General features: G+C 37.1%; 3 protein-coding genes across 3 annotated transcripts; 2 read left to right on the top strand and 1 right to left on the bottom strand.

Annotated features, from left to right (window-relative positions):
- Positions 1 to 7,641: 7,641 nt before the first annotated feature.
- LOC106087624 (sialin) lies at positions 7,642 to 17,568 on the top strand. Its single transcript, XM_013252743.2, has 5 exons — positions 7,642 to 8,013; positions 15,535 to 15,776; positions 15,843 to 16,629; positions 16,685 to 16,971; positions 17,279 to 17,568. Exons 1-5 carry the CDS (start codon positions 7,974 to 7,976, stop codon positions 17,486 to 17,488), a joined length of 1,566 nt encoding a protein of 521 aa, XP_013108197.2. The 5' UTR covers positions 7,642 to 7,973; the 3' UTR covers positions 17,489 to 17,568.
- A 3,933-nt stretch (positions 17,569 to 21,501) lies between these two features.
- LOC106087650 (5-methylcytosine rRNA methyltransferase NSUN4) lies at positions 21,502 to 23,292 on the top strand. Its single transcript, XM_013252767.2, has 3 exons — positions 21,502 to 21,789; positions 21,978 to 22,514; positions 22,573 to 23,292. Exons 1-3 carry the CDS (start codon positions 21,540 to 21,542, stop codon positions 23,280 to 23,282), a joined length of 1,497 nt encoding a protein of 498 aa, XP_013108221.2. The 5' UTR covers positions 21,502 to 21,539; the 3' UTR covers positions 23,283 to 23,292.
- Positions 23,284 to 24,919, bottom strand: LOC106087656 (general transcription factor IIH subunit 3). Its single transcript, XM_013252781.2, has 6 exons — positions 24,844 to 24,919; positions 24,598 to 24,778; positions 24,009 to 24,204; positions 23,555 to 23,936; positions 23,456 to 23,492; positions 23,284 to 23,385 (listed from the first exon to the last, which is right to left on the bottom strand). The coding sequence occupies exons 1-6, from the start codon at positions 24,869 to 24,871 to the stop codon at positions 23,325 to 23,327; spliced, it is 885 nt and encodes a 294-aa protein (XP_013108235.1). The 5' UTR covers positions 24,872 to 24,919; the 3' UTR covers positions 23,284 to 23,324.
- Positions 24,920 to 25,615: the final 696 nt, after the last annotated feature.

Below are 25,615 nucleotides of genomic sequence, written 5' to 3'. Positions count from 1 at the left end.
CACCTGCCATCATGCTCTGGTCTAAGAAACAATGGGCCTTCGCCGTCGAGAGCTTTTTTTCTAACGGTCGCTCACTTGTTGCTACGCAACGTGCCTTCCGCACACGCTTTGAAATTCCTCCTCACAGACTCTTTCCTGGCCGTAATTCGATTCTATCGTGGGTTAATAAATTTCGTGAGTGTGGAAGTGTCGCTTAAGCCAGATATGGATTTTAAAGGACCATCAGAACTCCGGAAAATATCGAAAGAGTGAGGCAGTCAGTTCTGTGTTCTTCTATGGGAATTTTCGACACCACTTTTCGACAAATTCTTCATCAAGATCTAAATTTTCATATTTATAAATCAGCTTTGTGCCAGAATTAACTGAACGCGATTTTGTTGACCATTAAAATGCTGATTGACAACCTCCCTGAAGACGCGGTAAGTGCGGTAGTGTTTTCCAGTGACAAGACTCACTTTTTCACATTTCCGGCTGCGTCAACAAGCAAAACATGCGTTACTGGAGCAATATAAATCCACGTAAACTTCACCAGAAGCTTATTCAACTGTAATTATGCAAATTTTTGCTAACTCAAAACAAAAGTCTACAAATTGTAATGATATTGCCGCATGACTCTACCTTTTTGGGGAACACTGGTGTTTTCCTTGTATAGCTACCATATGAACAGCTGCACAGTTTGTGGACAAACGTAGGACTCATTTCAATGGCATATTTGTCTCGTATTTTACCATCGAATTTTGTTTCCTATTGTTTAAGCATTTTTTTTTTTGTTATGAATATGCTTAACAAAACAAAAAGTCTATTTTTGTTTGACATTCATTTCGTCTTCAATAACTAAATGGACAATTGTGAAATTTGGCCAAAAAAGAAAATTAGTATTCTCAGTGATGCACATGACATTCAAGGCATTTACTGTGTTACAATAAGGGAACGGAATTTAGTGGTTAAATGCTCACACCGTAAACCGTTGTTGTTAATATGCAAAAAAATAGGATGCAGGTTATATGTTATCTAAGTTTAAATCTATTTTCTTTTGTAAATTACAAAATAAAGCACCAACCTCAGCAAAAAATTTCAAAAACAAAACTATCGAATAAAACAATATAATGTATCCCTTCAGAGGGGTTTCAAGCTAAGAAAAACGGACCATAAATGCGCATTTGGCAGCCCAAACTAAATTTTGTAGGACCGAAATTTGGCAGCTAGAATCATATACAATTTCGAAGAGATATCTCTATCCGTTCAAAAGTAGCATACATTTTTCCCCTAAATGTTTGTTCCATCGCACGGTGCGATAGAGGAATATGGAAGCGATTTAAAGTCCAACTACTGGCGTCGCAAACAAAGACACAGACGCACAGACAACATGTCTTCGGCACTTCTTTATTTCACATTGATAATTCGCTTGCTATACTTTTCCGTACCCTAAAAGCAAACATTCCTGAAATCAATGTCGTCACAATACGTACATGAATAGTGGCAGCAACAAGTTTTGTGAAAACGCCATACGACGCATATTACGTACGTGCCACAAGAAACGTCATTTCTCAAAGTCAAACTCGAAACTGTTACTACTACACACAAGAACAAACCAAACCGGCAAGCAACCCATTCAGTAAATTTATTTACATAAATACAGCCAGTACAGTCTCAGATATATCTCATGTATACATGATTACCCTGCAAACATTTTTTAATAATTCCGGAAAAGCATTCGTCCCCGCGATGAATAACACAATGTTCTGGAAAATTTTTACGCAATTGTTCTTCCGTGGCAACACTTCGCGCCGATTCTCTTACAACTCTTTGCGTTTTATTTTTATTATTATTTTTTTTTTCATGACTGGTGCGTTTAGGACATGTATTGAATTTTGTTATTCAAGGTTTTGTTTTGAGTGGACAATTTCCACAACACCAAACACAATTCTCATTTGGTTTATATGACTATTGGTAATTAGTAAACGGTGCTTTTTTAGCTATTAGTCGTGAAACACTCTTCTATTGGTTGCCCAAAAAGTAATTGCGAATTTTTCATATAGTCGGCGTTGACAAGATTTTTCACAGCTTGTGACTCTGTAATTGCATTCTTTCTTTTGTCAGTTATCAGCTGTTACTTTTAGCTTTCTTTAGAAAAAAAGTGTAAAAAAGTATATTTGATTAAAGTTAATTCTAAGTCTTATTAATAATGCATTTACTTTCTTTTAAAAAATCCGCAATTACTTTTTGGGCAACCCAATAGATTATCATTGGACAATCCAATGCATATGCCGAAGTTTTGGCAACTCTTCGCAACGAATATTACGCAACTCTTTGCGTTATAATCGCCCAGAAGATTTGTTTTTAAATCGCCTGAGTTAGCTTTTCGCGATTATTTTTTTTTTCTATTTTCATGACTGGTGCGTTTAGGACAATTTTGTTATTCAAGGTTTTGTTTTGTGCGGACAATTTCATGAAGAGAATTTTAATAATCTTCCAAAACACTAATTTTTTACTCGTCCACACAATTGTTACGCGATTCTTAGATCTTGCAAGACTCTTCTAGCTTACTCGTTAACAACTCATATGGAACATTCGCGAAACACTCTTCCCGAAGAGTCGTGTTGAGGACATAGAAGAGATCGCCGCAATCATTATTCCCCTAGAAGATTAGTGGAAGATTATTTGGCGATAAAAATCGTTTGCAGGGTAACATGGAATTGTATGGATATACATATGTGTGAGTAAGATTTAGTTTGATGAGGGGAAATTTACACTGCAGCGGCATTTGTGTCTCTTTCTTATACTCAAAGCTTATGTTAACATAACTGCTATATGAATTTGAATATCGACACTGCAAATAGTGGTTGTAAAAATAGTAATATTTTAAAGGGTGAATTTTCATGTTGTCCTGGGGTGGATGGGTATATTACCATAGTCATTCCGAACATTTTAAGTCGATCTAACGATGTGTGTGCTTCTTTCCCTTTGTGTTTCAGCCTGACGAAATTATCATTGCAACGACTTTTGCGTCTCTTTCTCAAACTCAAAGCTAAGCTAACATAACTGCTGTATGGAAATATTTTATGCTGTATGCAATATTTTAAAGGTTGACTTTTGATACCATCCTGATGCATGTGTTAATATACCATAGACCGATTTAATTTAAATTTTAAACTGATTTAACGGTGTCAGTTCTTCTAACCCGGTCGGAAGAAAGCTATCTTTCGGACGAAAAAATCTATCACCCTAAATTCTGATTTGGATTTACTAGAGAAAACCGCAAATCGGCCCAAGGGGTCCTAAAAATTCGAAAATAGGCCACAATAGTTTTGTTATTGTTCTCCATATATCTGTTTGGGGTATATGTACATCTTTTCATTTTAACTTTAGGGAAATATTTCATGGGGCCAAACTTGAGACCACCACAAAAAAAGACACACCAAAAATTCATAGCTGCCCCAAAAATAATTTCTGTGTAGTCTTTTAAGGGTTAATTTTTCATGTACGCGTGTCCAAATGTTTACGCATTATTAGTTTACACACACCAATTAATAAAGAAGAAATTTTTATAAACGATTCATAACAATAATAATAATTGATTGAGTTATAACAAAAACCCTCGTCTTCATTTACACCAATGGTAATTGGTTTGATTTTGATAAGAAATAAATTTGGAAACGTGGTCATGTATGTGTTATTGATCTTTATTGCATGATTATTACGATTGCTGTTATAAAAGTGTGATGTGCCTTTAACATTTAAATGTAAGCAAAGTTTCTGTATCGTTAAACCTCTAGTTCTAAAGGGTGATTTTTTTGAGGTTAGGATTTTCATGCATTAGTATTTGACAGATCACGTGGGATTTCAGACATGGTGTCAAAGAGAAAGATGCTCAGTATGCTTTGACATTTCATCATGAATAGACTTACTAACGAGCAACGCTTGCAAATCATTTTCAGTGAAATCATTTTCAGTGAATCGACAAATTTTGTTCAGCGATGAGGCTCATTTCTGGTTGAATGGCTACGTAAATAAGCAAAATTGCCGCATTTGGAGTGAAGAGCAACCAGAAGCCGTTCAAGAACTGCCCATGCATCCCGAAAAATGCACTGTTTGGTGTGGTTTGTACGCTGGTGGAATCATTGGACCGTATTTTTTCAAAGATGCTGTTGGACGCAACGTTACGGTGAATGAACACATTTCGAACCGAACACTGATTTTGGTAATAAAATTCAATGATTTGCAAGCGTTGCTCGTTAGTAAGTCTATTCATGATGAAATGTCAAAGCATACTGAGCATCTTTCTCTTTGAAACCATGTCTGAAATCCCACGTGATCTGTCAAATACTAATGCATGAAAATCCTAACCTCAAAAAAATCACCCTTTATATCATGAAGATCCTTGGGCATTGGCAAGTCGGATTTAAAAAGGTGGTCTTACGCAAACAGCTGTTAACAGCCGGCCAGCTTTGACGGTATTAAGAGGTCAGATTCTTGTTTGCATTCTCTTTGTTGTCCTCTTCTTTCTCGCATATTTTTTGCCAATGTACGCACGCGTACACACACGCACGCAATTTTCTTTGCGTGTGTTGGCAAAACGTGGACCAGCTTGATGACGAGATGGCGGATTGCCCCATATGATTTGTGTTTGTTGTACAAATGAGACCACCTTTAATAGTTTAACCATGGGGCATTGGTCGTCTTCCTACTGCGTTGTTGTGCTTTGTTGCTGTGGAAACAGTCCCGAAGATACAGCTAAGAAAATATGTTATATAAAGGATGGCCAACATGGTACAATTAAGGGGTAGAGTCATAAGCACAACAACAAAAATTTTCCTACAACGAAACTTCCTTAATTGACAAATGCCATAACTTCAAATGTCACAGGGGTTTTAGAACTTATCTTCTTATATTTTGTTTTATATTGGTATTTTCATCGTTATCACGAGGTTGATGAGGTTACATGACGTTAAAGATCAAAATAAAAGACCGCTAACAGACAAACCAAAAAAACTGGTCCGTCGCTAAGCTGTAGGTCTATGTGGTCTAAAAACACAAAAAGAACTTGCAGTGTCATTCAATAAATGTTCAAGTGCACAACTAAAAGAGAGTTTGGCAAACATGATGTGTTTGTTGAGGCCACCGTAACACAGAGGTCAGAATGTCCGCCTATGACGATGAACGACTGGGTTCGAATCCTCCCGAGACCATCAGAAAAAATTTTCAGCGCTTGTATTCCCCTCCTAATGCTGGCAACATTTGTACTATGCCATGTGAAACTTCTCTCCTAAGAGGTGTCGCACTGCGGCACGCGGTTTGACATAGGTGTTGATGAATATACATGGCGTATCAAAAATCGCGATCCGCCATGCCAATCAAAGTGTTTTGACAACAGCACACACTCACCTTATTTTTTTAAGTTGATTACTATGCTACTCTTTGAATAGAAAGCATTAAATATGATCTCAAGCTGGAATATGTTTTCTTTTATTTTTATATATAAAACCAGTAAGGAAAGTCAAGTCAGACTCTACACCTAGCCTACAAATATAAATTCGGGCAATATATAAATATATATGTACAGATCATTTGAAAATTGTTGCTATTACGGCCATTTAAGTGTAAATCGGGCGATACATATATATGGAAGCTATATGTAAATCTGAACGGATTTTGATGAAATTTTGCAGATATGTTAAGATCAGTAATTCACAATTCATGCAAAATTTTGTGCAAATCGGTTGAAAAATGTAGCTACTACGGCCATTTAAGTGCAAATCAGGCGATACATATGTATGAGAACTATATCTAAATCTGGACCAATTTTTAAAAAATTTGCAGATATGTTGAGACCAGCAAGAAAACAATCCGTGCCAATTTTTGTGCAGATCGGTTGATAATTGTAGTTACTACTGCGATTTAAATGCAAATCAGGCGATACGTATATATGGGAGCTATATCTAAATCTGAACCGATTTTTACCAAAATCAATAGCGTCCGTCCTTGTTCCAAAAAAGTGATATGTGCAAAATTGTGTGATGATTGGACAACAAATACAACCTGCACTTTGAATACATGGACTCACAGACGGACATGGCTAAATCGAGTCAGAAAGTGATTCTGAGTAGATCGGTATGTTTATCAATGGGTCTAGCTCTTCTCCTTCTTAGTATTGTGGTGGTGTAGGGAATAAAAGGTTTCATCTCATGATTTCAAAATACAGACGGACGGACATTGCTAGATAGTGTTAGAATTTTGGCACAATCAAGAATAAAAAATGTACCTAATATCTTTATAGGGTCGAAAATAATTCGCTATCTTGCAAAGAGAATAACAACATGAGTATATCATTGTCCTTCCGTGGTGGGTATAAAAATAGAAGATAGATTTAGAAGCCTAATATTGTGCAAATGTTCATATCCTTTAATGTAAAAAAGTCTTTGAAGATATGAGAAGATCTTGCTTTCCAGCATCGAACACGCACACAGCTGATGTTCTATAATTTCCTTTTCCTCATGGTCCTCACGACTTCTGCAGAAATAATGACTTGCAACCTTTAATATATCAGGAAATGTTCCAAAGATAGTCCCCAGTCATGACGGGCGCAATAGTGAAAATTAGCCCTAACCAACAATAGCATAGCGATAGATGACTTCAAATTTTATTAATGCTTCGTATTGAAAACACAAAATTTTATTTGTATGAGAAGCTGTAAAACCCTATTGATCAGCTAAGCAGTAGCTTTGTGGCATAGCCATGCGTCGAAGTCACACAAAGTTGGTAACACAGTACATGTGCTTCTTTTCGTATTTCCTTTGCCCGCGCGCATAGGAAATTATGTGCGGGTATGCGTTGGCACTCTTCTACGCTTTAAACACTGTGTGTCTTCGTTTACAGCTGCATTACCATACGCATGTATATACGTAGTTCTCTGCTATCGAAAGTACAATGTATAAAACCTGTGACGTCACAGTACAGAAGCAAAAACAAACACAAAACATAACTTCAAATGTTGTTGTATAAACAAAACAAGTACAGCGACGACAGCGAACATAAATATACCCCAATCGTCATAACATGGAACTCTTTGTAAACATATATTCTCTCTCTCGTTTAATCAGTAGTGTACAGATAGTAAGAGTTGCCATACTCTCTATCTGGGCAAGATAGGACAAGACTTGTAGAGAGTAAAAAGGGTAAAATTTTCACTTATTACTGTCCAATGAGTTTAATAAGAAACTAAGAACGAGTTAAGGTGGTCACCTTGACGGTGGTAAGCATGCCCGCCTATGACGCCGTACGCCTGAAATCAAAACCTGGCGAGGATATTCGAAAAAAAAAAATTCTGTGCAGGGTACCCCTCTTAATGCCAGCGACATTTGTATTGTGCCATGCTGTGGTATGGCAGCCATGTAAAAACTTCTCCCCAAAGAAGTGTCGCACTACGGTACGCCGTTTGACTAGTCTATAAAAAGAGATCCGTTATCATTGAGCTTAAAAAACTTTGAATCGGACCACACTCATTGCTATGTGAGAAATTTGCCCCTTGTTCCCTGAATGGAATGTTAGTGAAAACCTTTTTTAAAATTTTGCAAAACCTTTTTTAAAATTTTTCAACCCTATTAATTCTTTTTATTTCAGACGTTTCTGGTTTCTCACATTGAATTTTACGATTTTATGCAACAATCTCACGACAACTCTGCCCTGTAAACATTTAACATTGGGTGGTTTAACATTGGCCCCTTTTCAATGGGAGAGTGTATGTTACTAGCCAACGTAAACATCAAGCCAAAGCAGCCAAAGTTATCCAGAAATGTGGCATTTGTTAATAAAGAATTGTTGGTGGTGGTTCTTTCATAACAGTACACGCGCTTAAAAAGAAACGAAAAAAAATGTTTCGAAACATTTAAATTTTTAAATAGAATTATAAATTTACAGAAAACGTGTTTTAATTGCTAAAAAAACAAAAAATATAAAACAAAATCACAAACAAAATGGCGAAAGAAGTAACTCCCAGAGGAAGTATTTTGGGAAGTAAGTAAATCCATAAAACCGAATCAATAAGATTATTGTGTTGAAAATATGAAACAAAAAATCCAGCCAATGGTCACAAGACATACCAAAATTACAACAACAAAAGATTCAACGATGTATTTTAACGTAATGTGATGGGAAGGCCTACAACGTTGGCGCTATTTTTAGTTTTTATTTCACAATTACAAAAGGAATTTCAATCAAGTTTCATCATTCCCTTACACCAGCGACCTTAAATGTACTTTTAAAGGTCATTAAGACATAAAAGAAACTCCACACTCCTCCACGGAAAATATACCCACACACACAAGAATAACAGCCAGGTTATCCTGCAGGACTTAATGTAATGAAACATGAGTACAAGTCACAACAACATAACCAAGCCCAAATTCATGGCCTCTGGTGTAGGTGGCATAAATCTAAACAAAGAAAGCAGCATTTTTGGAACATAAGAAAGGTCATTTGGAAGTCGATCGTTTTTAGAATTTTTAATACAAAAACAAACTATACATGGGAGGTTTTCTTTAAATAGAGCTTTTAATTTACTTAGAGAAAAATATTTTTCGAAAAAATACATAAGAGATTATATGAATAATTTCCAATTCCTATAAATAGCAAACAATGTTTCGCCAACTCATAACAATTTGAAACGAAAATAAACTAAGTTAACCGCAAAAACTATATCGATGGGTTAGTTGATGAACCTATTGATGATGTTTGTTTGGTATGAGAATAGCTTGTAACAATCATCACCATTGTGTGTTTTAAGCAACAGCATCAAAGTGCAAGCATGCATTTATAGGGTAGTAGGCTGAGCTAGATATAGATACGTATGTACATTAGACCGTCCCATGCTGTAAAAGAGGCATACCGTCTATGTTTTGTCCTTTAAGACTGTTACTATGTATTCGTTTTTCACAGGTGATAGCACATGTTTATCACGGTTAATTCTCTGAACCACACAAACAAAAATCTCACCCTTATTCCCGTCGTCGAAGGCAAAAATCGACAGCAGTCGTAGTCGAAGGCGAATATCATATTTCGTGGTATTCTGTAACTTATTCGGCTTCAAGAGCTTGATAATAGAAAAATTGTGTAGTAAATTAACAAAAAACAAGTAAAAGCGCGCTAAGTTCGGCCGGGCCGAATTTTATATACCCTCCACCATGGATCGCATTTGTCGAGTTTTTTCCCCGGTATCCCTTTTTAGGCAAACAAAACAAAAGGAATTGCTATGCTATTGGAGCTACATCATGTTATGGTCCGATTCGGACGATAATTGATTTAAATGTTAGATGCCATTAAAGAAGTCGTTGTGTAAAATTTCAGCCAAATCGAATAGGAATTTGCACCCTTTAGGGGCTCTAGAGCAAAATAGGGAGATTGGTTTATAGGGGAGGTGTATCAGGCTATAACCTATTCAGACCATATTTGACACGTATGTTGAAGGTCATGGGAGTAGCCGTTGTACAAATCGGAAAATAATTGCGCCCTCTAGAGGCTGAAGAAGTCAAGATCCCAGATCGGTTTATATGGCAGCTATATCAGGTTATGGACCGATTTGAACCATAATTAGCACAGTTGTTGGAAGTTAGCACAGTAACAAAACACGTCATGCAAAATTTCAGCTAAATCGGATGGAAATTGCGCCCTCTAGAGACTCCAGAAGTCAAGACCACAGATCGGTTTATATGGCAGCTATATCAAAACATGGACCGATATAGCCCATTTACAATCTCAACCGACCTACACTAATAAGAAGTATTTGTGCAAAATTACATACGGCCAGCCGATTACCACTATGGTAATCGGATTGTTAAGTCAGGAACTCCGTGCTGCTTACAAAATCGGTAATTGTTGTCCGTGCCACGCTGCTTAATTGGTTTATGTCTGATATTGTGTCTCCACCTAAGAGCCGGTGTCTGTTAGCGGCGAAAGCAGGGCAATGACATAGGAAATGCTCCAACGTCTCATCAACTTCCCCGCACGCTCTGCACATGCTATCACTTGCCGCACCGATGTACTTAGTTTACCAATTCATGCTAGGAACCAAAATGATCAACTGGATTCCTTAGAAAGCACTACATCGCACTTTGGACGTTATGTCAGCACGAGTTATCGTTTACCCATCGCCATAATATTTTGTTTTTTGGGATCAAAAGGGAAAAAAGTATCATTTAAAAAAAATATACATTTTATTTTTTGGGACACTCTAATGTCACACGTTTAGCCTTAGAGATTTGTATTATCAGCAGACAACAGATACAATATGCAATTAAATTAGGCACATAACAATCCTTTGAGTGAAAAATAAATGAATAAATATTTAATAACGAAAACTGTAAGATAGGCTTTGCTAAGAGCATTAACAAGATAGGTTTTCCCAAGAGCATTAATATCGTTTTAGGTATTTAGAAAATTCTCTTTTTAAAGAGAGATTAACGATACATACCAAGTCAAATCACATGACATAAAATGCCGTAAACTTCCTGATTGGTTTCAATCACTATTCAATATTGCCACCATATGTTCAATAACATAAAGTGTTACATTGAAGCTTAATGAAATATAATCTGTCAACAGAGATTTAATAAGGAAACGGAAACATTGATTGTGGTGGGCGAGACAAAAGAAAAACCAGCAAATGGAAGATATACAGTGGAGCACAAAAAAAGGTTTAACTATGCTGTAAATAATTTTTGAAAGAAAAACTTTCAAAAAACGGACTCATTTCGGACATGCCGTATTTTGGCCACCATTGCTCAAATATTTAAGGATTGTGTGATTCGTACATCAACATAAAAATCATATGGCAGAAATCCATTGAATTCGCCATTATATCATCAAGCTGATTAACAAAATCGTCGTTGTTATCAACACACATAAAGAAATTTGTGGGCTTGTGTGTGTACGCGTGCAGAAAATGTGCGAGTATGAAGAAACCAACAAAGAAAACAAAAATAAAAATGTGGCATCTTAAAACCATCAAATCTGATGGGCTGGTAACAGCTGTTCGCGTTAGATATCCTTTAAATATTTGAGCCATGAGTACCCCAATATTGACACTGCACTTGGTACAATTAGAAGGTAAAGTCATAAGCCCAGCCGATCAAATTTTCCGTCAAATGCTTTGTTTGGATTTTAAAGATTTTTATTCCTATAAGAAAGCAAAACAAAAAAATGTTTTATTTAATTTTTTGTTTTTGGTTGTGTCGTAACCGTAAACGTAAACATAATTTTCGGAAATCCCCCACGTTCGTTGAAGCGCAACAATCCCTTTACTTTTTTGAGTCTTTCTTTTTTACATTGCTGTAAGATCGTTTGCCTCTTGGATATTTTAAGGATTTATCTTGAAGCTCACTGTTCAATACGGGTTATTTTAAGATCTTTAGACATTTTATTACCACTTCCGGAGTTGGGCCACTGCTATGGCGTTGGACAATGCTACCAATGTCATTATAACGATTTATAGTGTGATGCACAAACATTTCGTTCACTTTCAAGTGTTTGAGTTCATCAACATAAGACTGCTTTTTAACATGCCAAAACAGTTGAATGGAAGGGGAAGATTCGAGAGACCTAGGAATTGGTTTACGTGATAATATACGTGATATATATATAGAAGGACCTATCACGACAGTATTTAGTGTGATCCCTAGAGGTCATGCACTTTAAGTCCAAAAACTCATTCCAATTTATTAATAATTGAGGCTTCTATGGGCTACCACTGAGGGAATAGCCACCACTGATTTAAACTGGGTTCAAACCCAGGCGTTAAGCGTTATAGGAGAACATGCAAACCTCTGCACCACGGTGGACTTGCCTCTATTTTTTTTTTTTAACACAATACTAAGACAAAAAATACTAGAGAGTAGATTTCAATTGAGAAGAAATATATTGTAATCGTTTTTTATTTAGGGGCAATCATGTGGGTAATCCGTGTCAAACCCCTAATCAGTTAATCTAAAATACTATCAGCCACTTGTAGGGACCATAAATGGCAATTAATTTGGAATAAGCAAAAGGGTTACAAAAACACGGCAATGCTTAGTCCATAAAACACCTCTTATTTTCATCCAAAGTTCTTCAGAGTTAGGCAAAAAAAAAAACATAATTTGGAGATAGTATATGTAAGTATATAACACACATATGTCATATGTATATAACATTTAGCTGGCATTTACTTAATTGAAAATATATATTTCTTAGATAAACAAATTGAATTGATTTTTTATCTAAAAACTCTGTCTGCATGGTATAACAAATTTGAGACGCGTGTTGGCCAAATTTGTACATGTCGTTTCAATGCATTATATTCATATATAAATCTATTGTTGGCCAAGGTAATGTGGATGATTGAATGTATGGGGTGACCGTTGGCAATTATCGTACAATCAAAGAGACGATAAGAATTAAAAACAAAGCTTCCTAAAAAATCGAATAACTTAGAAACAAGTTCATTGATATTAATACTTTAATACTAATGGGGCAGGATGGCATACTGCCTGCTATGTTGCAAAGAGCAGGACCTTTTGTCACATGAATCCTTAAAACGATTGTTAGGAGCTGCATTTTGCAGGACTACGTGCTGATTGGGTGGCGGAGGTAAGTTGATTCTAAAAATCAACTTATTTATGTTATTTCCAACGCTAATTTCAATTGACAATAGTGTTGAATAAAAGGAGTTTAATAAAGATTTTTCTATCTTGTAGACTTCAAAACAATTTTTTAACAGAAACCCATCCAAATCACATATTTAGCGGCGTGAACACGTTTAAAAGTTGGTTTAATTTGTCCGTCAGAAGCTTGCGTATCTTTGCTGTGTAGCGCAGACAATATAAAGCTACCTATTTAAAAAGGCTGGTACTACGTTTGTTTTTCACAGTTGAAAACACATGTTTTTCGCGAATATTTTTTTTAAACATCACAAAAATCTCTATTATAACGTAATATTTTTATTAAGATTGTTTCATAAATTATGAGGGAACTCCTACTGAATGGAATCTGCATTTTTTCCTTAAAAAAAAACTTTTATTTAAAAAAGCAATCACGAAAAAAGGCGAACATAGTACCAACCTAAACACGCATAAGTGCTGCGCGTGATATGTAAATCCACCTTAAGGGTCGATCAGTTGACAGTACCCTTCATAATGTGGTTTATTACATCGAGAGGAATTAGGGTGTGGCCGACATCATTTTAAAGTTCTCCTTAGACATAGAAGCGGCGTTCTGGTGGCCATGAAGGCTCCTTTTTTTGGTAAATTGGGTGAATATGATGCTGAAGGGCTCGAAAAGAAAGATTGTGACCAGAGAAACTTCGAAAAGGAATGCTTTTATCCCCCCATTTGCGGCTTCTTGTTATTGATGGGATTCTGAGGACTTTTGAGAGTCAAAAGGTAAAGGTCGTCATCATGTTAGATGACAATATCCCTCTCTTATTTTAGATCTCGTTCAAATGACGTTGAGGAAGCTGTCTAGATGGGAGACACCAGAAAAATTAAACTGGTGCTTTTCACCAAAAGGAGGAAGCTGGGTGTCTTTAGGGGACCTGTCATGGATGCGGTGAAGCTGCCGCTCTCTTCAGAGGTCAAGTACTTGGGCATGACTTTTTACCTGAAACTAAGTTGGAAAAGGAACGTCAAAGAAACAACTCTACTCCTGTCACACCTCGACAAGAAGGAGTTGCAGATATAGGCCGGGGACGGGACAGTTGATGTTTGGGCGGTTGCTTGGTAATTCCCATCTATGGATGTCTGGTGTGACATAAGGCTCTGGGCAACTGTGACATCCACAAGATGATCGACAAAAAGCAGGGTAACGCCGCAGTGTAGATCTCTGGGGCAAGACAGAGTACCCCGAGAGAGACCATGAGACTGAGGGAGACAGGTACATGGCTCTCCTCAAACTTTGGTCATTCTTCTATTTGGCTGGGGTATGGAGATTGTGATGATCAACCCTTCTGGTTCAATGCCCTCCGGAGTTGGCTACATTCTATCATCGGCAGTTGAAACCGATTTGGATGCATTCGCATAAAAAAAATTGAAGGTACCTCTTATGCCAATTGTGACATGTGTTTGTGTATATACACACGCATGTGTGTGTATGTTAATATTACGGCCGAGATAGAATGAGCGTGTTGTGCTTTGTTTTTAAGCTTTTAAATGAATAAAGCTAGCCGCTTGAAATTTTGTAGAAATGCTTCCTATTAGTGTAGGTCGGTTGGGATTGGGAAATGGGCCATATCGGTCCATGTTTTGAAGTAAGTGCCATAAAAACCGATCTCTAGAGGGCGTAATTCTTATCTTATTTGGATGAAATTTTGCATGAGGTATTCTGCTCTGACTTCCAATAGCTGTGCCAAAATGGTCGAAATCGGTTCATAACCTGATATACCTGGCATATAAAACGATTTCGGATCTTGAATTCTGAAGCCTCTTTACGGCGCAATTCTTATACGATTTGGCTGAAATTTCGCATTAAATACTTTGGTATGATTTTCAGTAACTATGCCAAGAATGTTCTAAATCCCTTCATAACATATAAACCGATCTCGAATCTTGACTTCTTGAGCCTCTACAGGGCTCAATTCTTAACCGAAGTTTTGCACAAGAATTATACTTCTTAAGCTTATAGAAGCGCAATTATTTTCCGATTTGGCTGAAATTCTGTACAACAACTTCTCCTGTGACCTTTAATATACGTGCCAAATATGGTCGATCTAGCAATTTTACATCTTCAGCCCCTATAGAGCGCAATTCTTATCCGATATGACTGAAATTTTGCACACTTTCTACTATGGTGTCCAACATCCAAACCAATTACGGTCCTAGTCGGTCCAAAACCTTATATAGCTTCAATAGCATGGCAATTTTGATCCATTATCCTTTGTTTGCCTATAAAGAGATACCGGGGAAACCACTTGACAAATGCGATCCATGGTGGAGGGTATATAAGATTCGGCCGAATTAAGCACACTTTTTCTTTTTTAACTTTAAACATAATTTGTCAGCTTAAATTACTTGTACATCATTTCGTTAACATTGAGTAACAGTATAGCTTCAATAGCATGGCAATTTTTGTCCATTATCCTTTGTTTGCCTATAAAGAGATACCGGGGAAACCACTTGACAAATGCGATCCATGGTGGAGGGTATATAAGATTCGGTCGAATTAAGCACACTTTTTTTTGTTTTAACATTAAACATAATTTGTTAACTTAAATTGTTTGTACATCATTTCATTAACATTGAGTAACAGTGCGACCTCACACTATTTTTTTTTTTTAATATGTCATTGCGAAGGTAAATACTTTACACGGAATATGGTAGAGTGCATATCCAGATGGAAAATTTATTTGATCACAAAAAGTTTTTCCAACTATCATATCAGGGATATTTAGCTGAAGCTTGAATCGGGAAGCACTTTTTAATATGAGAATAAGTTTGCGCTTATTATGCCTCTTATAGCGTTTTTCTTTTCAAATGATTAAATATCATTTATTATTCTGCTTTAATTTTTCAGAATGTGTACCAGCTCGTTATGTCCTGGCCGTATTTGGTTCCATTGGAATGGCCATAGTATATGGCCTAAAGGTTAATTTAAGTGTAGCTATGGTGGCAATGTTAAATCATACAGCCGTTGGCCATGGATCACATGGTGGAGCTTCCCATACAAATGGTTCGTCAAACTTAACAAATTCCGATGTAGAAATCTGTTTGCCACCTGGAGGCGAAGATGGAACAAATGCCAACGCAACAGCAACGGTAATATATTCCCTTACAAAAGCACAAATATTGAATTTTATAATCTGATTTTCTCTTTTTTAACAGGACGGTCCATTTGTTTGGAGTGAACCCTTGCAAGGTACATTGCTGAGTTGTTATTTCTGGGGTTATATAATATCTCAGATACCTGGGGCCCGTGTTGCTGAGAACTTCTCTGCCAAATGGGTTATGCTGTTTTCCGTAGGCATCAATGTTGTGTGCACTCTTCTGACACCTGTGCTAACGAAACTTCATTATTCCGGTCTCATTGCCATGCGGGTATTGGAGGGAGTGGGTGGTGGTGCCACATTTCCAGCCATGCACTGTATGATTGCTGCCTGGGCTCCACCAAACGAACGTTCGGTCATGTCCACAATTATCTATGTGGGAACGTCTTTTGGCACAGCCATGTCTATATTAATGGCTGGTGTTCTCTCCGCCAATCTTGGCTGGGAATCGGTGTTCTATGTTATGGGTGGTCTAAGTTGTATCTGGATGTTTTTATGGACCATATTCATACAGGACAATCCACAAAAACAAAGTTTCATTAGCGCGGAAGAGAGACAAATGATAACTGCTTCCTTGGGCAATGATGAGCCGAACGTCAAAGAAGAACATCCACCTGTGCCATGGAAAAAGGTGTTCACATCGGTGCCCTTCTGGGCCATCTTAGTCGCTCACTGCTGCAACAATTGGGGCTGGTATATGTTCCTCATTGAGATTCCATTCTACATGAAACAGGTGTTGGCCTTCAATGTTTCCAGCAATGCTGTAGCCAGTGCTTTGCCCTACTTCCCCATGTTGATATTCAGTATTATTTTGGGCAAATCTTTGGATAGTCTCAAGGCAAAAAGTAAGTTTAAATTTGTTAAGAGACTTTTTCAATATCTTAATTATTACGCTTTCAGAGAAAATAAACACCACCACTGCACGCAAAATCGCCACAAGTATTTGCTCTGTAATACCAGGAATATGTCTTCTTATACTGTGCTATATTGGCTGCAAGCACACTGCAGCGGTGGTTATAATGTCCGTGGGCATAGTTGCCATGGGTGGCATGTTTTCTGGTTTTCTCTCCAATCACATAGATATTGCCCCAAATTATGCGGGTACTTTGGTGGCTTTAACCAATACTGTGGCGACCTTGCCAGGCATTATTGTGCCACTATTTGTGGGTTATATAACCAAAGGAAATGTAAGTAAACACGATATACACAGCGGGAAGGGAACAAAAAAAGTGGAGTTCATTTTTGAATTATTGAACGCATAGAGGTACCATATTTAGAATAACAAAAGTTGGGATGTGGTTGTTTGGGGCCCGGTTAAGTTGGTTGATAGGTCCTCAAACTTGGAGCTCGGCTCCAATAATTCTGTATGTACAATGCGTAAAGATATCTCTATCTCTTTACAAATTCTAGGCTGATTTCACTTTTTTTGTTTTTCATTCCATTTTGCGATAGTACACAAAATTAGTTAAATAAAAAAAAATATTTTTTATATAGCAAAACATTGGAGCATGGCGCGTTATATTCTTTGTGACATTAGCTTTGTTTACCATTGAATTTTTCATTTACACCATGTTCGGCTCCGGTGAGGAACAGCCATGGAACAAAAAGAACAACAGCGAGAACGAAGAAGATAAAGAGAAAGTTTTGCAAGACGAAAATACCCCTTTGAATGCAGCTAAAAATGGAAATGTCACATCCACCTAAGAAACTCAATTACTATGCTATTAAGTAGATGATGTCTTTAATGTTATTATAATAATTTTAAGAGATTATATAAGATTTTATTTTTTTAGTTTAATTTAAACGCGAAATTTTTTAAGGTGGTCTTACAAAAAATGTTAAAATCCCTTGAATGTCAAAATACTTTGACAGTATTCAGAAGTTTGACAGAGTGGTGGGAATTTCTTCCTCCATGCCATGGCGAAAGAAATAAAGGTGGTCTCATTTGTACAACAACCACAAGTCATCCGCCATCTTGTCATCAAGAAGTGATTTCAAAAATACATTGTCCTCAACACAACCAAAAAAACTTGCGCTCGCGTGCAGGTAAAATGAGAGAAAGCTTGTGCTCGTGTGTGTATGTGCAAAAGTAGAATGACAGAAAGAGAAACACAAACAAAGAGAACGTGCAAAAAAAGAGGTGGTTTGTAAACACAGAATTGACATCCTCATTCGAAATGGCCGGCTGTTCGCGTGAGACCACCTTTATTAATCCAACTTGCCTCCATGCCAAAAACAATGTATAGTTGATTATTTTACTGTTGGGCAAGTGACTTTACCTCCTTAATTTTAATACGATGGCAAGCAAATTGAAAACTCGTTTGAGATACAAAACAACCCATGCATTTAAATCTAACAGGCTTTATAATTGCCGAGGAGCATGTTGAGTTTGCTTCATCTGTTTCATGAAAACTTGAGAATTATGTATTAATTTATAAATAATACACAAACCACGAAATTTATTACACCTGCCGCCTTGTACTTAAAAGCACACAAAAACATTTTACCTTTTTATTCTTATATATATATATATAAATATATAATGATTTTATGTTAAAATAAATGTAGAAACTACTAATCAAGTATACAAATGTACTATATTTTAATCAGATATTGAGGGAATGACCCTTAACCATCGAAGAACAGTATTAACCACTAGATGCAAATTCACATCTCGAAAGACAAAAAGCATTTATAAGCTACTAAAAATGGTCCCACGACGCGACCACTCTGCAGTTGTCAAACGTGGGTAATACCTAGGCCTAGTCCTTAATTCGAAACTGTTCTGGAAAAAGAATATGGAGAAAAAGTACCGAAAGGCGATGCACGACTTCTACTCTGCATGTTTTGTAGGAAGTGCGGATTCAGCCCGAAGATGATATACTGGAACAGTGTAGGGATGCCCAATTGAGACAAAAAGTCGACTTTTATCAAAATAACAAAGTCGATTTTTGACTTACTTTTGCAAAAAGTAGACTTTATCAAAAAGTTGATGTTTTGACTTTTTGTCAAAAATTTGCTAAGTTAGGTATTTTCATAAAAAGAGGTCATTAAGAAAGGTTTTAGTTGCAAAATTGGCGCATTTTTATATCGAACCACCCCGTTAAAAGCCAATATGGCTAATTTTTTTACTAAATTCCAAATGCATCACAGAAAAATTGGAAACATTTCTTACCTAGCAACAAAGCAGCAAAATAAGCAAAGCCAAACTTATCTCTGTGCAGCTTTCTTTTCGACTTTTCGACTATTCGATTTTTTAATCAATGAAAGTCGACTTCGACTTTTTTATACAAAAAGTCCACTAATCGATTAGTCTAAAGTCGACTTTGGGATCCCTAGAACAGTGATGGGCACACTAGCACAGTCGAAATAATAAATTTTATAAGGAGCAGTAAATCTCAACTAAATGCAAAATAATGCTATGTAAAATAACAACAATGCTTCTGTTCGCTTTTCCGCCCGCGGGCATAGAAATTTATGTGCGTTTGTGTATTGATGCCCATCTATGTACTGGATGAACACGGCCATTGTGAGACCAGTGCTGACATATGGAGCATTAGTATGTTAGAAGGCTGTGGAGAAGAGTACGGGAACCAGGGATATTCAAAAGGTAAAGAAACTGGCCTGCATCAGAATCGCGGGGCACGACAAGCGGGCCTATAGCCGATCGTGTACACGTGCCTTATTTAGAACTTCTGAACATAGTAGAGGAGATGACCAGTGTGAAGGTGGTTTTAAGGTGGCAGTCTGCGGGTGGATGCCAGATTGCCATAACTCTCCGGCCAGCTGTCGACCAAAATAGGGCGAGAGAATTGCCGATCGTAATCGGACACTATGCGAGAGACCATATGGCCACTGTCTTGAAGAATATGAGAAGAAGACGATCGAACAACTGCTACGGTAATGCCAAGATCTACAGGGGTATAGGGTTTCCATTATAGCAAGGCAATTTTTCTCCGGCGAACTTGCAGATGTGTCTCTGGGGAGTCTCCCCAGTAGAGGAGCGATAACATAAAAGTTTACGAATTCGGTATTCAGTAGTCACTTTCAACGATATCCGACATCGTCATAATCAGGTGTTAACTAAACGAAGGATATCTATTTGGTGTTTACTTTAACGAAATAAATGAAGATAAATATTTACGATGGCTTTAGAATATTTTTCTCTTAAATAATTTAATAAGCGTGGTAGCGTATGTTTCTTAACATGAAAAAATTTGCGCAAAAGTTTTATACGAATAATTTGCTATTGATAGCACTTTTCCTAAATAATTGTGTAAATTTTTTTTAGATTCGTGATGTTTTCAAATTAATAAAAAAGAATTTCATGCCATTTATTTTTATTTTTTATTTATTTTTTTTTCGATTCTTCTTTGTATCTTTCGTTTATTTCGGTAAAATTGCCAGAGAGAAAAGTAGATAACGATTTCTTTTACCCAGGTATTATAGATTAACATTATCAATATGCCAAACTAAAGGGTGATTTTTTTGAGGTTAGGATTTTCATGCATTAGTATTTGACAGATCACGTGGGATTTCAGACATGGTGTCAAAGAGAAAGATGCTCAGTATGCTTTGACATTTCATCATGAATAGACTTACTAACGAGCAACGCTTGCAAATCATTGAATTTTATTACCAAAATCAGTGTTCGGTTCGAAATGTGTTCATTCACCGTAACGTTGCGTCCAACAGCATCTTTGAAAAAATACGGTCCAATGATTCCACCAGCGTACAAACCACACCAAACAGTGCATTTTTCGGGATGCATGGGCAGTTCTTGAACGGCTTCTGGTTGCTCTTCACTCCAAATGCGGCAATTTTGCTTATTTACGTAGCCATTCAACCAGAAATGAGCCTCATCGCTGAACGGTGAATGAACACATTTCGAACCGAACACTGATTTTGGTAATAAAATTCAATGATTTGCAAGCGTTGCTCGTTAGTAAGTCTATTCATGATGAAATGTCAAAGCATACTGAGCATCTTTCTCTTTGACACCATGTCTGAAATCCCACGTGATCTGTCAAATACTAATGCATGAAAATCCTAACCTCAAAAAAATCACCCTTTATTTTGGAAGTCGTACTTTATTTACCAGCAGAGCGCGTAAAAGTGCGTGAGAGCCACAAATTTTTGTGAGCTTGCCCATTTCTACTGGAGTTTTTTTACAGCAGGAATTTGCAGCATTGAACAGCTGTTTTATGAAAACCAGCTGTTTAATTCAAATATATAGCAAAAGAGATTAAAGGCTATTCATACAACAGACCTATTGGCTGCTATGTCATTTACATGGCATCGTACCCATATCATGAATATATCTTGCCCCACATATGTCACCAGCATTAAGGCCAAAACAGTATGAGTTTTTGAGTGTCGTGTTGGAAAATGAAACTTTGCAAATAAATCCCACAAAGCAACGATGCCGTACAGAGTACTACTTTTCCTCCTATTTTTAGCCAACATTTTGTCGACGTTTTTTTATAGGCAGTTTGACATCATGCCGCTGGAAAGCTGGATAGAATACTCCGCTTTATAGATAGATATGCTAATCGTGTCCCAGGACACGGTGGTATCCGGCTTTCTTCTTTGCAAATAAAACATGCCTATTGTTAATTCTTTTAATTAAGACTTATGGTCTAAAGGACCCATTATGTTTATCTTCACTGCTCTCCGCTTACAGCTGTGCGGAATAAACAGCTGATTTTGATGTTTTTTTGTTGTTCAACGAAAGAACGAGGAGATCTCAGGCGCAATGCTCAGGTCACGTAATTTCTTTTTAATTCCTCAAAGATGGAAAAGTGGCAAAACCCGATGGTCCATACAACAACGCAAGAAGACAAGCACAGACCGTGCCTTGGAGAATTTCGATGACTTTTATGGATCCGTGTTTGGAAAACGTTGGAAGAATATACGAGCAGCTCTGCTAACCGAACACAAATATGTAGCAATGGTCAATAATTTCGGAGATAATGATAAAACATGCAGTCGTTTGGAAATGGATGGTGTGTATCAAAAGTCCTACGATTGTATATAGAGTAACACCGGTATTCACAAAACTAAATGCAGCTTTGAAGTAGATTCATTTCACAGATTACCTTCATGGAACTATCAAATAAACCTAATTTAAAGCTGCATTAAGTTTTGTGAATAAGTTTTTGGCAGGCTTTAAAACGGTCATTTTAAATTTCAGGAGCTATAAATGTAAAAGCTTTGGTGCAACTAGCTAAAGAACGGACAGATGGTACTCCTCAAACTTCTTTATCTAGTAACGAGGAAGAAAATCAAATGCAGGACCGCATGCAAGCCTTTGCAAGAAAACAAGAGGAAAAGGAAATACAAGCAATATATCCGGAAAATACCAACGAGACAGCTGTACCCAATAATTTAGAATATGGCGGTGATCAGAGGAAAGAACAAACTATCCAACAAAGCCGCAAGACACCTTTAATGAATGTAACTCAAGCTTCAGTAGACATTGATCATTCCCGTATTGTTGATCCAGATCATGGAACAGGTGCTCTATACGATTTTGTTCCTGCCTCAACAATCAAAGGCATGGAGGATTGGGTTCCGGAATCCGAACATTATAAATACTATCAAACCACCAATGATTTTCCACTTAAATATGAAATTGACAATGATTTCATGTTTCCCGAGAACTTGTCTTTGTACACATATGAAATGGGAAATTGTTCTGAATTTCGCCCACCAAATAAATGCCTGACAGGTAGGGGCCAATAATTTAAAATAATAATAATAAAAGCTTCTACAACTTACATCTTTAGGTGTTCTTTCGCACTATTTACTGGATGGCGCCTCAGTTCTACCTCCTCTATTATTGAATGTTAAACCAGGCGAGAGGGTTTTAGATGCCTGTTCTGCCCCGGGAGGCAAGTCGCTGCTAATGCTGCAAACGCTTTATCCGGAACAATTGGTTTGCAATGATATTATGGAATCCCGCGTCAATCGTATACGCAAAGTAATGAAGGAATATTTGTTTGATTTTGAAGAACGTTGGGAAGGCCAACGTGTGTTACTTAATCAGTGTGATGCCCGCAATTTAGATGAATACGGCTGCTACGACAAAGTGTTGGCAGATGTGCCCTGCACAAACGACCGACACTCGCTTATGGAAGATGACAATAATATCTTCAAACCAACCAGAATAAAGGAGAGACTTAGAATACCCGAATTACAGGCGGGTATATTGGCCAATTGCCTACGTCTTTTGAAACCTGGCGGCAGTTTGGTATACTCTACGTGCTCGCTGTCACCGGTTCAAAATGATGGTGTGGTCCATATGGCTCTCCAAAAGGCTTTCAATGAATATGGTTTGACGTTTGTAATTAATGACTTAAGTTACACGATACAATTGTTTGCTGATATCTATCGTTTTGAATATCCTAAAGGCTTGAAATATGGACAAATGGTTATACCATATTTACCGGCTAATTTTGGTCCCATGTATTTTAGTAAAATAACAAGAACTGAGTAAATAGAGAGAATTTGTGAGTTTTATTTCGTGTGTAAGCCTCTCCTATACTTTCTTCTTTTTCTTAGGTTTTGGCGGCAAGGGGCCAGGGACTTTAAATACCGTGCTGCAAAGTACAGAAATTAGATAAAGAGGGTTAACATTTAAAAGTGTTTAGTTTTTACTAAAATACTTACTGACAAGTTGTGCAGATGGGACTAAATTTGCAGAAAACTATACAATTAGAAAAATATATATTTTTAGTTAACTTCAAAGCAAAATGTTTGCTAACTTACTTGATAAACAAACCGAACACACGTAGCCTATGTCTATCAACTCCCTATGACAGAAACAAGCTGCTCTATAGTCCACTTTGGTGGGTGGTGGCAATACCAACATCTGTCTGGTTTTGGGATCTGGTAGAAATACCCATAACAAATATTGTAAAAGACCATCCAACTGAGCTAGCTTTAGATATTGTCCTCCCGTTATATCACATCCCTGCTGTAATAAACTTAAAGATTTGTCCAGGGCACAAACATCTATGACAATGCTTAATTTTTGAGCGGTAAAGAATACATTCATATAGGTCATGTATTGAGAGGCGCACTCATTGCTGCCGGTCAAAACCAATATGCGCGAATTAATTTTCACCCCAGCTGCTGCATTGCGTTGCATCTGCTCAAAATTTTTCATAAAGGTAATCATAATGTTTTCATTTTTTTTTTTTTTTTTTGTAACACCACTTACCCTTGCGATATAACATAAAGCCATGGACATGCTGCCAGCCAAAAGACTTTCCGTTGGCTGCGTTATTTTTGGAGCATTTGTTATGATGTGACTTAGGCGTTGTTTAACTGTTTTTTCCACCAAACTAAACACTTCGTATTGACCATCAACTTGTCGAACTTCGAGTTGCTTCACGGGCATAGGATACAAAAAGTCCCTGTAATTAGGAATATTTTTATTAAGTAAATGAAATGAAGTATACGTAGAAATACCGGCACCACATAGGCTAGAACTTTAGAGCCCTGATCTATGTAGTGTTCATCTTTATCATAAGAAGCTTCGTTGAGAGCTACGGCTAGATCGGCAGGTTGCGGATAGTGAATGAATGCTGCATTGTGGCAACTTCATCAGCAGACAAACAGCGGTATCGAGTTGATTCTCAGTGAGAAGTCGAGCGGCACCGGCTCTTCAAAATACTGAGTGCCCATGATACTTGATATGACAAGGCGATTTATTGGCGCTTCAACTAACCAATGACCATTATGTTCCCACTATTTCCTTGCTCACATATTGCAAAAAAGAAGGAAGCAAAACTATTTAGAAAACTTACGTAGCATGATGGTGACACGATATAACAGCCAGTTTATTTTGCGCCTTCTGCATCAAATGAGCATTCCCAAAAGCCACAATAGCATCCAAACATTGTGATAAGTTGTCGGGGTTTTGTCGCACAATACGTTGCGATGGATTAGTATCAACTACAATAACAAGGAGGCTGACGCTTCCATCATCTAATGAAAGACTTGTTGAATTTTTAAACAAATCTTATTAAGTTATTAAAATTTGAGATATTTACCTTCATTGTCTGCTGCCGGTTTTTCCATTTTTTCTAAATATATGCTTCTTCTTTTTACATGCCTTTTATCAGTAGACAAGGGCCGCCAATAAATGAAAGTTCGTTCTAATGCAAGGTATACCAATAGAAGGTAGGGTCATGCGTCCAGTAAATAATATATTGCCTATTTAATTATTGCGAAACCCAAGGGACTTTATTTTTTGCCAGAATACAGTCAAACGACAACACACAGCAAAGACAACAGTATTGCAGCAGAGTTGATTCGGCCATTTATTTACATTTCCAATTAAAATTGTTATGCAGCGACATGTCGTTACTATTTTGCTCATAGAACTCAGTACCACTTGTAAGCAATGGGTTATCTACGTCACCATTTTTTTAGGGTCCGTTTTGACAATTGTTCGTGCAAAAAGTCGAAGTCGAAGTACTTGGCTTTAGGCAACTTTCACTAGCTTGTTACAATTAGAAAGTAAAGTCATAAGCCCAACAACAAATCAACGTGGGAATGGTGGCGCAAATTCCCACTAGGCTGTCAAACTTCTGTACACTGTCAAATTGACATTCTAGTTTTTATTTGCATTATCATGTGCAGCAGCCACAAGATCAAAAGAGTTATGATTATAAACTTGTAAATTATAAATTCAAACGATAAAAATGTGAAAAAAGAAATAAAATTGAAAAAAAGTTTAGAATTCAAACAAAGCACTTGACGTTCTAAAAGGATTTGGATACAAGTTTGAAATTGGAAAATTTGATCAGCTGGGCTTATGAT

This window comes from Stomoxys calcitrans, chromosome 3 (assembly GCF_963082655.1).
Source record: "Stomoxys calcitrans chromosome 3, idStoCalc2.1, whole genome shotgun sequence".
Classification (NCBI taxonomy): Eukaryota; Metazoa; Arthropoda; class Insecta; order Diptera; family Muscidae; genus Stomoxys; species Stomoxys calcitrans.
This window is presented reverse-complemented; position numbering and strand designations above follow the sequence as displayed.